Consider the following 18617-nt stretch of genomic DNA (forward strand, 5'->3'; position numbering starts at 1 on the left):
TTGATGTAACAACACTTGAAAGCTCCTATTCTTTGAAACTAATTTAAACACATTGAATTGTTGAAAGATTAAAAACCGCAGTCAGCTAATTACACTCACTCTCATCTCTTATTCAGCAAATGAATCACTTTTCATTACCACTTAGCTGAAGTACATGAATTTCTGCCTAATTAGAAATGTTGTAGATGGAGCATTAGCAAGGCTGGAGCGGGTCAGGATATCTTGCCTGCTTCATTTTTAATTCCTAACAGTAGAGCCAGATAGGAAAGGCTTCAGATAAGAAGTCATTAAACAATTTTAAATTATTTATAAAAATTACTTTGCCCAAATTATAATTATTTTTTTTCCCAAATGCTCTCATAAACGTCAAATGGAATGAAAGGAAAAGCAGCCCAACATTGATTTTAATGAACATTTTAATGTTATGTATAACAGAACATTATGAATACAATGGAAACAAAGTTTTATCAATTTAATAATAAAAAAAGAAATCCAACATAAGAAAAGGGAGGCAATAAATTTCATACCTATAGTATAGTGCTTATTCTTAACAATATTCCCAGCTTGTGAATATAACAATGTCTTTGTGTTCCAGATTCTAAAATCTTGATTCGTATGAACTTAAATGCAGAATTACAGAAGGAAAAACAAAACCCCCCAAAACCTTAATTCACTCTTTTGCTTTCAGTAAATCAGTAAAATCTTTGACTGCTACAGGTCTCCTTTATTAATATATATATTTTTTTACTCCTCTATTGGATTCCACAGCTGCTAATGCCATATTTACACAAAAGAATCACCAAGTGTTGTATAAAAGTCAGGATCCAATGCCATTGGATTAAGTTACGTTCTAGATTTACATCACTGAAGTGTGATTCAGCTGCTGCTGATGCCCTAAACCAGTAGCTCCTTAGGGATATTGGTGCTACAAAGGATGCCAAGTGCCACTGGAAAAGAACTCCAAGAAAGTGCATTTCTGGAGTTTTCTGAAAGGAAATCTTCCAGCAGTCTTGGATAAAGCTTCTCCCATACTTGCATGGGATATCAATTGTAACATTAGAAGCATGTTAAGACCCCAAAAACCTGTTGATCACCAAATTGCTGAGAGAGGATTTTTACAATAAAAATCTGGGTAATACAGCAGTGTGGCTGGAACATTAGCAAAAGTATATATACATTCCAGGTCCCTTTGAATTAGCCATAGTCACATATGTAAGCCATTTTTGGACAAAAATATATATTCTTATAAAAAACTGATCATAGTACTCGAGTGACTTCACAATTGTGGACTCAGTGGTAGTAAAAGGAATGATCCAATTATGACAAAGCGATCAGGGAGAGGGGGAAAAGAAAGTCAAAGCTCTTCAAGAAAAAAGTAAAGTATAAAATTAGATTCAAACATTTTTACCCAGTCCCCAATCCAGTCTTCCATCAAATCTCAAAGTTAAAATTGGTTCTTCTATGTAGGAAAGGTTTTTTGATGGTCTTAATACAAATTATTTTGCAAAATCATCCAACACATTCCTTAGAAGAATCTCTGACCTCTCCAGAATTTGAACACTAGTTATTTCAACACTTAGAAAATAGCTTTTGGTTCTTTATGTAGACACTTTAACTGATAAAGAAAAAAAAAACTGATCAGTGTTTCCCATTCCTTCCCCAGCTATATTTGTGCAGCTAAAAATCCTTCATTCAGTCTGCCCATTTATTTTATTTTAATTTCATTTTATTTATTTATTTTACAATCTTTATTTGCTAAAATTGGCAAAATTTGCAAAGGCATCTTGCTTGGGTTGTACAGTCCCAGGAGTCAGAGAGGTCATAGCCATGTTGGGTACCCCCATTCCTATTGTGCCCATTCCTGTGGCCGGCACTCCCATGTTCATGCCCATCATTCCCTGGTTCATCATGGGCGTGGGGGCCATGGAGGTCATGCCCATGGTGCCTGACAGCACCCCGGGCACTGCCAGCCCCAGGGGCCCTCCCAGCAGCGCGCTGCTCTGCGCTCGCACCGGCATCATGCTGGGCTGGGGGCTGAGGTTCACAGCTGCAAAGTTCTGCGTTATGACATTCATCGGTTGTTGCATATCTGCAGAGAAGAGAGAGAGCACAAAAATCGCTGAGTGGAACCTGGTCATACTGAAGGAGCTCATGTGTTTTAAGGAACTAATGTGGTCACTGCTGTGAACATGGATATGATGGCCAGGCCTGCAGCTATTTCCTGATTTGGACATCAGGAAGAATTTCTTTACTGAAATGGTGGTGAGGCACTGGAAGGGGCTGCCCAGGGACATCTGGAGTCCCCATCCCAGGTGTCCAAGGAAGGACTGGAGGTGGCACTCAGAGCTCTGGGCTGGGTGACAAGTTGGGGATGGGTCACAGGTTGGACTTGACAATCTCTGAAGTCTTTTCCAACCTTTGTGATTCTGTTGCATTTGTTTCCCTATTTTCTGTGTGAAGACTCGGAAAACTTCTATAGAAGGTGTGAATATCATTTTATACCAATAAATATTCTAGAGAAGTTCTAAAGATTAGGAAGCCCAAAGGCAAGATACAGCCATGGTGCAAACTCTACAGCAGAACCTGCACAGTACTCCTGACATACCAATTTCCACTTGAAGAACACTCGTGTCACAATGTCACAGAGGTTTACGAAACATATGTGACTAAAGGAAGGAAAACAGTAATGGACAAAAGATTGGGATCTCAGGGACAGCCTATGGAACACAGACAGGGCTCAGTGTGCATAACAATACAACCATCACTTACTCTGTTGCTGCATCATGGTATTAAGCGATGGCTGTTGGGGTTTGGAAGGCTGCATCCCAGGTACTAAATTGTCCAAACTGATATTTACACTGGGATCTGACCAAGTTGAGGGTAGAGTTTTGCTTGCATTTTTCTGGACCATCTCTGTCCTTGCATTATAAAGTGAGTTAGACTTCGGCATCATCGGGTTCACGCTTTGCAGAGGCTAAAAAAGAAAAGTTTGTTGGGATTCACTTAAAACAATTTACTGGTAGAAAATAGGACTAAACAAAAAGTATTTACTTTTCCCACAGGAGATAATAAAACCCCATGAAGCCTTGAACTTTAGCTCTCCCAAAGCAGGGCTGCCAGGTGCTGTTCCAGTTAGATTAGAAGAGTATTTGTAAGCAGAGGTCAAGTCCCACAACATGGAGTGACCAGCAGCAGCCAAGTTTTGAACTCAAACATGCTGGTTTTTCCTCCTAATACCAAGTGGATCCATTACAGTTTCCAAACCACTCTCCATTGCAGCAGGCACTTATGTCTTTTGGAGAACGGACCAGTCCTCACCTCCACCTACCTGAGGCTGGAAACCTGTAACATTCTGTGGAGAATGGCTTTACACTACCAATCTCTACTGCTCCAGAAAAGCAGCTACACTTCCCTAAAGCAATGAAGCCCATCTTCAAGAAGAGATTTTTCTGCTTAGGATGCAATTGAAAAATTTATGACAAAATACTGATCCCATCTGAGTGACCAGGTTTAATGTATTCCAGGAGAGGAATAGATTCATTTTCAAAGCTGTGGCTCAGGAGAAGAAGGTCATTAGCAGACTGTAGCAATAGCAGCATACCTGAGACCTGGACATGGGTAAACTGACACCCACGGAATTGGAACTCATCATGGAGAAATTCATGCTTTGTGTGGAGGTCATGGTTGTCTGAGAGGGTCCCATCAAATCAAAAAGATCCATAGAATTGGAAGCAGCTGAAGGCTGGCCTGGAGCTGGCTGTGAGCCACTAAAGAGCTCTAGAGCTGGCTGCTGTGCTGTGCTGCTGAAGAGCTCACCAGATGAAGCACTGGCACAAGGAGAAGCTTGGTTGAAGGCACTCCAATCACCAAAGTCTCCATTTCCACTTGTTGCTGTACCTGAAGAAAAGGCAACAGTGTGGGAGGAAGGAACACAGAGAAGAAAGATGGGACTTAGAGAAAGGCACTGAGCAAATGCCTTATTCCATGAACTGAAACAAATGAGAGCTGATCTGTGTCCATCCAGATTAACATCTGCAGGTAGAACCTCCATCTGGACATCATTCCCTCTCATGAATATTCCAACAATTTTAACAAGGTACGAAAGGAAACATGAAACACCCATACACAGAAAGTAGAAGATGTTTGATAAGATGTCACCTGTGGACGCCAGGCACGCAGGGACAGGTTTGTTTCAGTTGAAGTACAACTAGAAGATAACATGGGGTAGGCTGGAGACTAAAATCAGAACAACACTGAGAACTTGGATAATATTGATCAACCTTTTCTCTTCTGGCATTGTGATATTTGCAGAGAGAGCAGTTGTCAGGAACAAGCAGCTGGATAAAGCAAATTCCATCATAATAAAGACAACTACATCCAAATCTGGTTGTATTCAACTGTAGTTTTTTGTATAAAACCAGGCTGAGGGGAGTAAAACCCAAAACTTTGAGAGCAGGATGCCAGGAAAAGCTTATTTGAGGTGATAAGGAATAAGCACTTCCCATCCATGCAGTGCTCATGTAAAACACATTAGGTTCTTTAAATTTGATTCCTGAACTAAATGCCTTGATTTGAATCAATCATTTCTCTCAGCAGCAGCTTTGCTGAACTCTTGCAGTTCATCACCTAAACGCTGCTCCATTTCAATAGATGGGGTTTTTGGAGACAAGTGTTTAAATCAGAACACAGAACTCTGAGCTCTCTCTCTCTGTATTTCTCTGTGAAGGCAGAACCAGCAGCATGAGCTGTTTGTAGACACCTGCAAGGGCACCTCTTCAGCATCACAGATGTTGTGACACAAACCAGTGAACTGAGAGCGTGTCAAACCTTGGAGTCAAACAGGAGGAGTTGTTCCCTCCCTCAAAACACGTTTCCCTATTAACAGGCAAACTGTTGATTCACAGCACTGATGGGGGAAGAAAAGCTTAAAACAGCATTTGCAGAAGATGCTGAATATAAAGCAACACCATTTAAACATCTCACAGGCTACACAGTGAATCACACTCTGAGTTTGGGCCACTGGCCAGCTCAGCTTTTTGATTCTCCCTCTGATTCACTTTTGGTACTTCAGCTACATCACAAACAACAGTGCTGCCACAGGAAATAAACACTGAGGGCTGGTGAACATTTAAATCATCTCTCGGATTTCTTTAGCTGACTGAACAAAGACTCAAACATGTAGAGCTGGGGCAGATGAAACCAGTGGCAGTTTCTATTTCCTGCCCTATGCAATGGCTGCTTCCATAATGTATTGCACCCACTCATGGGTAACTGCAGCAGCCTTTAACACTTTGTGTAAATATTTATCAATGTAGACCTTCAACCTTTAGTTGAAGTTTCTCTTTACCAACACATTACAATTTAAAGAAAAGTAGAAGAGTAAATTTGTTCACAAATTCCAAGTATAGCCAACAACTTCAGTGCATGAAGTGGGCTAATATTCATTAGCTCAGGGCCTTACTAGAACATTTGCTTTGATCTTCCTCACAAAGAGGCACTATATTAGAATGTTTCAATTAGTATTACATATTAAAAATTAAAACCTACTTTAAATATTCCTGATAGATAAGTAAATGCTGAGTGTGCTGCTTCTGTGTCCAGACCTGTGCACTGAGCACCAATAAGAGGGGGTAAAAGGGAGATGGTTTTGCCCCTTCAGTAGGACTTCAAAGATGATTAATCAAGAAGGAAAAGATTTCTAGAGGGGCTTACACTGTTCAGGAATGATTAATAATTTCACAGGACTCCTTGTCCCTTGCATAATGGTGATTGGAATAGATTAATCATATTAATGCAGATAAAGGATTATATCAATTTAGACTGTATTAACACAGGAGTTATTTGCATAGTAGGCAGCTTTGTGTTTGCAAAACAACTTGGGTTTGACTGTAAAAGCTTGTAAAAAACCAGAGCAGTTCTTTCCTACCAAGTGAACTGAAGGTCTATTAACTAATCTAGGCCCAGCAGAGCCTTCCCAACACAGCAAAATAAAGGAGATGGAAACATGCTGAGTAAAAGCTGGCTCCCAGGTAGATTTGCTGCTCAGCCTCTTTGCTGCTCTTTTCTCATTTTGCACCTGATCCTGCACCCTGGCTGAGAACTTCTCATCACAAACATCACTCCTGCTCAAATTAACTTCACAAAGAACAGCCAGCCAGCTCTCTCCATTCCAGGGTTGTCTCCAGCCCTGTAGATCCCACAAAGATTCCACCAAAGTAAAATAGATCACTTTAGGAGGTTTCCAAGCACATTTTATTATTTCCAGTCCAATTTTAAGGGAAACCTTTTCAGATGGTGGCCATGTCTCCTGATAAGCTTGTCCTGTCTGCAGGTAAAATGTCTGCACATGCACTGAGCCAGGCTGCATCTTCCTTCCTCCCAAAGCACTTGTGGTCCAGTTACACACACACTTTACCCTGGAAAGGGAAGGGACTTTCAATAATGCCACATGGCATCTCTGGCCCTCCTTCCACCCCTCAGCAGCACTGCAGTCCCTAAATCAATCCTACCTTGCGATGATGGGAAACTCGCTGAAGCAGCAGGTGAACTAAAATCAGCAAATCCTCCAAATGGGTCACTTGATCCACCTAGGAAGAGGGAGAAGGCAAAAGGTGTTACAGGACTGTGCAAAGATCCATTGCAACAACTGCATGTGGGATTTATGAAGAAAAGCTGTTCTGCACTTGACACAAGGCATTTATTGATTCTGCTCCCTAATTCAGCTCTGTTTCCCTGTTCATCCTCACACTATGTTTATATAAGCCTGAGCAACAATAAACTGGATTATTTCCAACTGCCTTGCAGATTTTGCAGTTTTGTTTTCCATGGGAAGAACTAAAACCTGCAAGTTTTTGTCGCCTCTAAAAATAAATTCTGAGATATTAAAAAGATTAAAAAGTTTTTAACTGGGGAGTAATGCTACTAGTTTGGCACTTTGTAAAATTAAAAATTTGGAAGCAGAAAATAAAAAGGCCAACCATTGTTATTGTATAAAAGTTAATTTATTATGCTTCCTATGAAAAATTACATGTCACCTTTTATTTAGTTTTTGTGTTACTTAAAGCATGAATGATTCTGCAATGATCTTGAATTAGGATTTCAGGGACAGAACTTGCATTTGTGTTCATTTTTTTATAAGTTTGTTTCCTTTCTACAGCAAGAACATTAAGTTTTCCAACAAGACATTTGTATACAGCATATAAATTATTGACTTCTGAATACAGCACAGTAACAATTTTTCACTAAAAGATACAGCCAAGGCATAAAAGCAGATTTAAGAACCATCTTGTAAAGCTGATTTTTAAAATAAACTCAAAATTATAAAAATCACCTAGCTATGGTTGGTACTGTTTTAAAGCAGGTATTCCACTGACCAGAGGAAGCCAAGAAGTTGACCTTATTTGTTTGTCCTTAAAGACTTCACCTCCAAGCAGTCCCACCCTCAGAAGTAGCTGCAGCAGTTCAATTATTTTGCTTTTAGTGTTCTGCGTACATTATATAGGTTACATCACAGCTGCTTAGCCTGCAGTGCTTAGGAGGCAGCCAGGTGGGACTGGAACATCTGTGCTGCACTCAAACACCACCAGGGACAGCTTCCAACATCTGGTGCCATTTCGGAATTGTCTTATCGCTGCAAGACATTCTGCCCCATCTGCTACTCTCAACTGGGTTAATTAAACCAGAACCATCTCCTTTTTAATAAATGGCCAGCAGTAATAAAAGGAACCATTCACTTCCTAATACATGTGTACTTGTATTTCTTTTTAATGTTATTTTACTGTAGATATTGCCAGGAAGGCGACTGCTCTTCCAAGGGGAAATGTCTTCTTGCTGAGTGCGTAGTGCAGGATATAAAAGACAAGCAGAGAATGCAAGGATGGCCTCTGAATTTTCAGACACAGCACTACAGAAGCTCTTTCAACACCTTTTCAAGAGGGAAACAACTTCACACGAAGTTAAGGAATTCAACACAAATTCTGAAGTGATCTAAGAAACAACTCACGTGTGTTTATAGACATGTTTTATTCTGACACCGAAGAATGAAAAAGGGACAATGAAATATCAAACTAAAAACCTGATCTGATCCTGTTTACCCTGTCTACAGCAATGAACATTTGCAAGTGTTTTTTTCCCCACATATGTGCCTATGGAGTTCAGAACAGGTTAATGATTAGAGAGTTTATATGCTGAATGAGGAACACAGATGATACACTCCTGACCACATGCTCGAAGGAAAAAATAAAAATCAATGCTCCCTGCTACACCCATTATCCTTGGGCTAACTGACAGTGCCCAGGGATTAATTTAATTTTAAAACCAGAACTAGGTTAAAACCCAAAATAACCCCTAAACATCTTCAGTCAAGTTTAAGTTTTCCTCCTCATGTCTTGCCTGTTTTCAAGTGAAACTGAGTTTCAGAGAGAGGTGACAGATTAAGCTGGACGCAGTAACTCTCTAAAGAAAGGTTAAAGAACCTCAGCTCAGTAACACTAAAAAATCCTCCCAGCAGGTCTAACCAGGGATTTTACATCTTCTCTTTTACGGCAAACAAGCATCCCCTCACATACAAACTGTGTTGCTCCAGTAAAGAGTAACACTGAGCCAAATCAACCCTTTCACATCTCTGCACCTGAAAATACACAGATAAGCAAACCCTAAGTTCCCTGAATTGACTTCACTTCCCTGCCAGTTCCTTCACAGGACACATCAAAGGCTGCATTTGACCCTTTCCCTCTGCCTTGCCTGACACTGGGAATGTTCCCACAGCCTGTGCTGCAAGGAGCAGTGGTCATAACAAGTGACCTGCATGTGAAGGACAGCGCTGATCTTCTCAACGTGAGCAAGCCTCAAAGATTCCCATATGAGATCTGCCACTACAAATGAACCCTTTCCATCTGCCTGCTCAGGTCAGCAGAGGTTATTTAGCAGGACAGCTGGTAATGTGCCTCTTCTCTGCATCATTTCTAAATGCTGCTTTGGAAAAAGGAGAAAAAAAGATTAAAAAAAAAAAAGAATAAGGGCTGACTACAGCAACGAGCTAAACTGATGAAAGATTTAAATACACTGTAATACAGAAGCTGGCATAGTTCTGTTTGAAATATGGGGAGGTTCATTTTGAAGTGGAAACATCTACTCTCAATGAGATCTTATTTTTATAAAAATAAAAACATACACGCTGTATATAAAACAAAAAAGGTTCCAAATCTTTCTGCCCTAAGAATTATGTTGAAAATAATTCAGTATTGACTTGGGATAGTGGTTCTGATCCAGGATTTTAACTTTCATGTAACTGTGGTAACTCTGGTGTACAATGAACACCTTTGTACATGAAATTAAAAAAATAGGAAATTGAACAAAATTAATTTGTTCCTTAAATTTTATGCATTTGTGCATAAAAATAGACACATTAAATGACTTGTATTTCTTAATCTGTAGGAATTAACTCATTTCAGAACAGACATAAAACACTGTGTACTTTCCCAAAAAATAATAGTGAGCAAAGTTTTAAAGATCTACTCAAAACAAGAAAAAAAATATTAAGATAGATGTCTGATACAAAATTACCACAAGTTTCCCTCCCCTGTAGTAGTTTTGATATATTTTATAGTGTATTAAACACTTACAGAGGTAGCACAGTGATGAAAGTAATCACACAGCCACACAGAATGGCCACAGTTTTGGTCACACAGGACAATCAAATCCTTGGTGTGACCCTACAACACCCCAGGAGTGCTGTAGCTTCACTCAGGGGCGAGCAAGACCAGTCCTTAGAGATACCTGACTGCAGCCACAGGGCCACAGTCGTGGCCTCCAGCCACTCTGAACTGCCATTCCTTGGTGCAGCCTCTGCCATTTCACCTTGTCTTTAAAGCAAGGGCCCAGCAGGCCCTTGGCTCAGTGAGATTCACACACCCTTTGCAGTGCCAGCACCAGCCTGTCCATCAGGGGACATTCCCCATCTGCAGTGGGAAGGTCTGTGAAAGGTTTCTCTCTAGGAAATGCTCCTATTTATTTGCTACTCAGAGTGGTCTCATGTTCCAGTTCACTTTCTCCCAACTGTGCCATCAGACCACAAGTGCACAGAAGTTCTTTTTCTATTCCATGCCACCACTAACCCATTGATTACAGAAATCTGTAAGCACAATAACAAGTGTAAATTTCATGTCTTAGGTTTTGAAAAGTGAAGCAGCAATCCTCTGAACTCCTACCCCATAGGAATGCACTGAATTTTAACACACTCCTGAAAAGAATCTGAATTTTGAGAGCATAAGTGTAAGTCCATGTGAAGATGAACAGATTTGCTACACATTTAGAGAGTGAAGGATATGTCTTAAAATGAATAATTTCACTTTTAGGTAGCAATTTCTTTTTGGTTCTAGGGTTTGGATTAACCAAGTGCCAAGACAAAATAAGACAAACAAGTCTGCCATATACCCCACATGAAAGCTTCCATGAAGATTATCCATCTCCACCTCTCCAGCCTTTGAACTGCACCATGAGAAATGCTTGAATGTGAATGGATTGCACTTGCTTTTAGAGTTAATTATAAATAACTGCATTACATACACAGTTTCTGACAGAGTGATCTAGCAGTTAATCTTTGTGCTCCTAACATTTATTAGTCTCATGCAATAGCACACACAGTACCTTCCTACAAAGGGCTCTTTCTAGGCAGTTCTACATTTTTTCAAGTATTCATTTCTCAATTTATCTACTTTATTCTAGCAACAAACAAGCTTTTAATCAGAACTGGAACAGACTTCAAACTGAACAGACTTCAAACCTACCTGTGGAAGCTGGCTGGCTGGCTCCATCAAATAACAGGTCCACCAGGTCATCAGAGGACTTGCTGCCAGAGGGGACAGCAGCCTGGAGAAGAAATGGCAACAGATCTCAACTCATGATGTCATTAATCAATCAAATGATATTAAAAAGTTTTCTGGGGTTTTGAAGGATTTTGTTTGCTTTTGCTTTGAAGATTTGGCTTTAAAGCCAACAATCATGTGGCTAAATGTGAAATCAAATACTGAAAAACTAAAGGCTCGTAGTTTTTTATAACTGAAGAATTTGGTAAGTTTTCAGTAAGTGGGCAGCTTCATAGAATCTTTAACACTTCATGCCAAAATGCTCTTTGCTGTCCTGAAGAGAGCAAAACATGCTAATAACTATATTAAAGAAATTCTACACCTTAAAGCAATCACAATTAATTGCAGTTATACTGTTCCAAACTGTGATAAACAAAGCATTTTTGCTAAAACAGCTCTCTTGAAGGCTGCATCATAAAACCTACCCTAAATCAGAAATTGTCTTAGAGGATGGAAGAAAACAGCTTCCAAAATGATGTGCTGTCCTGCTGTCTCACCTTTGTCGTAGGCTGTGCAGGATGAGCAGCAGAGTTCTGCTCTGGACTTGCTTTATCTCCTGTGTAATGAGCTGCTGCTCCCAAGTCAATGGTTTTTGAAGGATTTGCTGAGCGTTTCTGTCTGATGGTGGTAATTTCTGTAGCTTGTGCAATATGTATGTGTTTTGTTGTTACGGTCTCCTCTTCATCTTTAAATTCAGCTTTGGGAGATTTTCCTCTTCTAGATTTTTCCTCATCACTGTCACTAGAAAAACAAAAGTGATAGCACAGCATTCGTGATGGACTTCTCAGTTCCTTGAGTGGAAATTTGGCTTAAGCTACAAGAGTTTTGGATACTGCAGTTTCTTGTAGCAACAGTTCAAGATAAAAATGCTGCTTTTTCCTATATTTGAGAGAGGAACTGTTCCACCCTTACATAACACATCACACCACACAGCATTGCACCTGTTGTACAGAAGCAGTGGAGAAAAGCAGGTTATTTTGTTAAGCATGAGCTGCAAGTCCACGACAGAGGATAATAGGAAATCAGTGTTTAAACCCAGCACATTGAGTCACCTTCTGACAGGAACTCCCCCACACATTATGTAACACTTCAGCAACAGAAAGTTAAGTTGGCAGGTGTGCTCAGTACTTACACCAAGAGACAAAGCAATGAACCACATTCTGTACTGTCTTTTGGGTTTGCACAACTCCATTTGTATTTCAGCTCATTTCCTTTTCCAGGGAAACAGGCTTTCATATTCTTTAAGATGTTTGTGGGAAGAGTCTGCTTACAGAATTATGCAATGCAATGTTACCATTATCAGAGCACACAGAGTTGTTCTCAAAATGTAAAAGAATAAAAATATCACCCTTTTAGGCAAAAACTTTTTAGGTGTTGTTGCACACTATTTGATTCATTTGTTACATTTTCTACTTTTGTATTTTAAGTCTTTCACAAAGAAAGTAATTGGCCCCCACCACTGCTCATGTTGCCTGTTACCATCAGGATTTGTACATAACAGTGAGAATTGCTGTAGAGAAAGCTTAAATACATTGGAATGTATTTTGAAATCGTAATTCCCTTAGCAACAGAGTTGAAAATGGAAGGGTTTCATATTTTAATAATGCATTAGAATACTAAAACTGAAAAATTTAAGAAAGGCTGTCCCTTTGTCAGAAGGAATGTGACAGTAACTGCAATATACTCTGGGGGGGAGCCTTTGTTCTCTGCTAACAATAGTGGCTTTTTGGGAACACGTTGCATGTACCATTTCCTCTGTGCATGTTACCTGTACACCACTGGGGATGGCTCAGTTCAGTAACATCACTCAACACAGATGCTCACTCCCTTTTGCAATTCTTTTACTGTTAAAAAGATAAATTTCACAGCTGCTGACCAATCAGCAGCTCAAGGGAGCTCATATGGCATCATTCAACTTTATTTTATCAAAGCACTTCAACCCTGCAGTGTGAGCCCAGCCCTGCTGCCCCATCTGTGTGCACAGAGGGGACCCCAGCCACACCTCCACCTGTGACATCAGGATTTTAACAGGAGCCTCCAGAGCAGAGGGATCTGCACATTATCATGGTGTACACAGGACATCCATGCCACACGATCTGGAGGAGGGTGGAGGATGCTGCTGGAAGAATCCAAGACCAGGACAACACAATTAAGGCTCAATCTATCCATGTATTGTATTTAATACCTGCAATGCATTTCTTGTCCACACTACAGAGTCCAAGAATGTTCTATGGGCTGAGGAAACAAGTGACAAGCAAAGTCTGATTGATACAGAACTGCTGTATCTCAATCTCACTAATGCAAGAATGAAAAAAGTCAGTCTTTGGTGATATACAGCAAAATAAATTACTAAAGCCTCTGAGGAAAGACATTAAACATATATGCCAGAAAGGAGAATAAATATTACAAGATTCAATTTTCTATGACAACCTGTACTTCTTCCAAACTCTCTCAGGAGATCCACTTTTTATTTTTCTTTAATGGTCACATTAACAACAACAAAAAATTACAGATTAATGTTCGCTCTAAGTGTGTTTACTGTGCTCAGTAAAATTGCAGTGCTTCATCTGAGAATTGCACACAGAGCTTAAAAATAAAATTACAGCAATATACCAAATAATTAAAAAACTTCTGGAAAGAAAATATATAATTACAACTTTGAGAAATCAAAGTATGGACACATGTTCTCTTCCTTTGCCTTAAGTTTTTTGTAGTGAGGGATTTATTAAACAACCTTAAACAAAAACAGTTTACTGAGACTAAGTATATCTAAATTACACCCCAATATAAAAGTCATTCTTTAGATACAAGTTGCCTTTAAACATGGCTGCTGCGTCCTTTCAGAGAAAGCTTTGCTTCCTTTCTATTCTCTCAACCTGAGTACTGGAGAAACAAGGATTATTAACAGAGTTTTAAGAATTCTTAGGAAAAAATGCAGTGTTTCAGAGCCACCTCTGTGTGTCTGCAGGTAATTCAGAAATAAGATTTTCAGTGTGCAGTGCTGGACTCAGGGCAGCAGCTGGTTTATTCATCTAAGAACTAACAAGCACTAAGAAAGAAAACAAGAGGCTTTCCCACCCCATGGGGTATCTCTTGTGGTTTCCACCACTTGTACAGGGATGTATTACTGGGAAAAAGAATCCATTTCCCCTATAACACTGTTAGAATTTTTCATCTAAATTAGAAAGAAAAAAAAAAATGCAGCAGACTTGGCTTCTCTAAATCTCACTGTGCAAAGCAGCTGCACTGAAATCTACTGTACACTCATCATTTTGGATCATATAGGTCTCTGGTAAAGTTCTTATTTCCTTCAAGCATTTTTTTCCATCTATGCAAGCCACTGGCTTTGCAAGTCAGAAATCCACAAGTTTGGCCAAGTTCTGGTGTGTAAAGACCATGGCTTCCAGGTTTTATTGGCCACAGGTAAGGCATTTATTCTTTGTGCTTCAAGGCTTTTATTGGCTTTACAGTACTCAAGCAATAATGGTTTATAAAGTTATTAAGACTGAAACAATAGAACATAACAGCACATTTGCCAGCTGAGTGAGTATCACCATTTAGTCACTTTTCCAAGTGAAATGGCAACTTAATTGTTATTATATGGCAGCAGGCTACAAATAAGCCAGTACATTTTTGGCATATTTTGCTACAAAAAAATTGCTGAAGTGTGAAAACACAAATGCAGGGATTTCAAGAGGCATTTACAAAAGAATGTTATTTTGAGCCTAAGTTATATGATAATTAAAATTTTATGCCACCTTCAGCTTTAATATTTAAATATAGTCTTTTGGTAATAGAGCATGCACTAAGGCATGTATTTACAGTATCCTTAAGGATAAATACAGACATTCTATAACCATCTGTTCAATCTTTTTACGTCCTCTTATGGCTTCTGCAGAAATAAACCTCTTCACTCAAACCCTTGGATAAAATCCCTTCCATGGTATTTGACCCCCATGCCAAGATTTGAGAAAAAGAAATTTCAGACTGGGATTTAAAGCAATGTTAGAGGGGCTGAAATGTTGCAGCCTGAATTCCTTCTTACAGCAGAATAACCTGCAAGCATCAAACTGCCTTTGCTTGTGTATGTCTCCAAAATTCCTCTTTTTATTATGAGTCAAGTTTATCACTTTCATAAATTTCATACATTTTGAGACAAAAAAGAACGTGACATAGACCAAAAAAATTGGAGAAAAATCAAACAGAAGAGACAAGGGTTATGAGAGCAAAGCAAAAATGTAAAATGTAATATTAGCCAGAGAAAAAGAGCAGTCTAACTTGGGGCAGAGATGTACAGTGGAGAAGTCAACAAAATAAGCTGCTTTTGCTAAAGATTAGACTTCAGAAATTACTATCTACACCAGAGAAAAATACAAGACTTTATCCAGTACAAGTAGAGACAGGAGCCATTCAGAAATAAAGGAAATAAGATAAAAAAAAAATCTTTACTGTACATAACCTATGTAAAACATGGCTGGTGAGGTCTGCAGACATCATTGGACAAGTTGCTTTTGAAACATAAGTACAGAAATGCACACAGAAATGTACCATTGTTACATGTGAAATTGTTTACTTTTCTTCTGATCCCTTCTCTTTGTAGTCCATTGATATTAGGTTCTAAGAGGGAACCCTGATGTGTGCAAAGAATACCAGTTTTATGATTTATTAATGCCCCAGCAAGAGGACCACGTGGGCTTTCCCCCAGAAATTCTGCCATTATTATTATTTTTTGTTTCTGTGCAAAATTGTTTTAGTTTTGCATCACACAGATGTGTCCAAGTGTATGTTTATGTTCATATATATGACTATCTAAAGATATTCTTGTAAAAAATACTAATCAAATCTCAGTGCAAATTTGATTTTTCAGTTGTTTCCCAAAAGGGAACTATTCCAATATAAACGAGCACTTTCTCTACACCAATTTCAGATTGTGTTAAGTACAAACTTGATCTCCAGATAATTAAATTCAATGCACCTGTTGAAGTGTGACGGATGTAAAGTTCTTTCCATAGTCAAAGCAGGGTAGATTTTCTCCCTTACTGAAGAAATTTAATGAGCAGATGTAAAATACAAGAATTTTCCTGAAAAGCCTCAACTGAAATTGACTTTTTTTTTTTTTTTTTAAGAAATCACCTGCAGGCTGTTCTTCCTGAGACCAGCTCAGGGAAGCAGCACTGTGTCAAAGCAATTTCAATTTTCTTCCTTGGCACGCCAGCATTCAGAGTGTGTGCAGCATTAAGTGGCAGCCTTCAGTACACTGGCACATGAGCACTGAATTGCTGAGACAAGGAAAAGCTCAGGATATTTCAGCCAAATTCCCTGCTTTGCCAGCAGCTGGGGCAGTAATGGAAGGCAGCCAAGAGCAGTTAACTACTGCCAGAGCCACACTGTTCCCCAAGGCTGGGGGGAGCTGCAGAAGCCCAGGAAGCAGGTACTGAACTCAAATATGCTTCCCCCTACAGACAAAAAGAATGGCAGAGAATTGTAGCTTATATCCAGCAATGTCAAACTGCTTCCTAAGAGCAATCTCACAGATAAATTCAGGCTAAAACAATTTCAGTACCTGCACCTTTCTGGAGAGTCTTCTCTATCTTTCCTTCGGAACTTGCTGATGGTGTCATCGATGGTGCTGCCAATCTTGTCACTGAGCTCCCCTAACTTGTCACTGAAAGGAAAAGTTGACTTTTTATCCCATTCTTCATCCCATTTGGACTTGGGCTCAGGATCATATCTTTCACCTGGTAAGACAAAGACAAGAACTATTAAAGGCACCAAAAAAGAAAACAAAAAACTTGTGGCCTTTCTGGAATCCCTCTCAAGCCCCCATGCCTGACACACCTGAGCTGCACAAGTTTACAGAGCAAACAAAGCTCCCTCAGCTGAATCAACTCTATTGCAGCAAGGCACAGCATAGAATGCCCATCATTAAGTGGCAGGAATGAAGGCTCAATTGTTTATGGCAATGACACAAATTCAATGCCCGGCACATCAGGATGCTGTTGGGCTCTGCTGGAGAAGCACCCGAGGCACAAGCAGCCCTGGCTGCAGAAGCAGCTGATCAGCAAGGGCACATGGCATTTCTGGAACAGTTCCTCAGTGAGCTGTGTGATCACAGGAAAATCACTGCAAGTTTTATACACTGACATTCATACACAAACACAGTCCTAAAATACTAAAAGAATGTGCATAATAAGTTTTTGTTTTCCACACTTGGCAATTAGAAAAAGTTTTAGAAGTATTTGAGATTAAAAAAAGAAAAGGCAGTAAACTCACCTTTTCAGGGGCCACTGAACATCTTTCCTGAGGACTACTATCAAGAAATCAAAAACTTTTTCTTCTAATTTACTATTCCAAACCTCCATATTGGTATTTTATATTACAAACAGCTGCAAGTTTTACTTAAAAAAAACACATTTGTTGTACAATCCCATCAAGTAAGTCTAAAACACTAAAGTCTTGTTTGTACAGACACAGCCAACTTGAGTTTAATTCACATGAAAAAACCAACATTTTTAACAAAGACCTGACTATCAGAAGCACTGCACACGTCAACTTGTATTGTGATCTTGTATCAGATCTTCTGCTCAAAATATAGGTGTATAAAGGAAACCAAAACAGCTCAGTTCCTAGACAATATTTGTAAGCAAAATTTTATATTCTGGGCTATTATACACATACAAACCATTTTTTTGTACATCTTTTAAAAATGTGAAACAATAGTGATTTTTTTTTACTTAGGCTGAGTAAAGTTGAATAACAGAAAGGAAGAACAGTGAAATAATCCCTACTTCAAGTTACATACAACTGACATGAAGCTCAAGTGCTGCTTAAGGTATATTCAATTAAGCCATTTTAATAAAAAGAAAATTATAGTTCCAGCATTACAAGGTGCAAAATTTGAATTATACCTGTTTGATAACTTCATATCATATAGGGTGTATTTTCTTAGTAAAGACATAGGTACAAGTCTCCAATGATATTTGTTTAGATCCATAAAACTTTTCCAGTAGGGAATCTGCTACAAATCCATGAGATACTCAGTGAGATCTTTATCATTAGAAAAGGAGACACTGCTCAGAAATGCACTGCTGTTAAATTTTGCAGGAGAATAAAATGGGCTTATTTCAGTTTATGTCAGGCTCTCAAGCATTTTAATGCAAATTCCTTTAGAGGGGTTTTCTTGTGCTATAGTAATTTTAAAATTAAAACAGACACCAACTAGACGCTCAGTATTTTCAGGACAAAAATAAATGAATGAAATATCTTAATACAAGCATTTTATATTTAAATAATTAGAATATTTTTGACTAGAAATCTCACCTGGGAAAGGGTTTGCTTTGTGTTGCTAGAAAGACTTTTTAAAAATCTTTACTCAACAAAGGAAGGAATAATTCAAAACCCTTTACCACAAAAATTAAATACAAGACAGAAACTAGTCCTTTAAATTAAAAAACCTGAATGATACCTAAAGAGCACATGGAGAAATTATTCTACCCAGCCTACAAGGATAGATCACGACTCTGCACAGAGAAGTCAAAGAGAAGCTCAGTGAAAGAACAAAGGGACCTGTACTCAAAGTACAAATACAGTGACTCATAAGTATTTCCTAAAAAGAGAATCACCACAATTCCAAGCAGGTAGCAAAAGCCTAAAGGAATATAATAAAACAAGAAATAGCCTGCCTTGGAAATTTTCAACTACTCTGCATATGAGGAAAAGGGAGAAGGGAGAAGCAACCTGCCAAAACCGGGA

At 39.0% G+C, this 18617-nt stretch overlaps 1 protein-coding gene across 2 annotated transcripts in view; it reads right to left on the bottom strand.

Annotated features, from left to right (window-relative positions):
• Nucleotides 1-398: 398 nt before the first annotated feature.
• CLINT1 (clathrin interactor 1) overlaps nucleotides 399-18617 on the bottom strand; it is a 46003-nt gene continuing 27784 nt past the window's right edge. For both annotated transcript variants that reach the window (XM_021530738.3, XM_085591459.1), the window contains exons 6-12: nucleotides 16429-16603; nucleotides 11363-11606; nucleotides 10788-10869; nucleotides 6510-6587; nucleotides 3602-3897; nucleotides 2770-2974; nucleotides 399-2089 (exon numbers count right to left, since the gene is read on the bottom strand). In XM_021530738.3, the coding sequence (XP_021386413.2) occupies nucleotides 1749-2089; nucleotides 2770-2974; nucleotides 3602-3897; nucleotides 6510-6587; nucleotides 10788-10869; nucleotides 11363-11606; nucleotides 16429-16603 (1421 nt within the window). In that variant the 3' untranslated portion in view covers nucleotides 399-1748. The remainder of the gene's footprint in view (nucleotides 2090-2769; nucleotides 2975-3601; nucleotides 3898-6509; nucleotides 6588-10787; nucleotides 10870-11362; nucleotides 11607-16428; nucleotides 16604-18617) is intronic.

This window comes from Lonchura striata, chromosome 13, assembly GCF_050655825.1.
Source record: "Lonchura striata isolate lonStrDom1 chromosome 13, ASM5065582v1, whole genome shotgun sequence".
In the NCBI taxonomy this organism is placed as follows: Eukaryota; Metazoa; Chordata; class Aves; order Passeriformes; family Estrildidae; genus Lonchura; species Lonchura striata.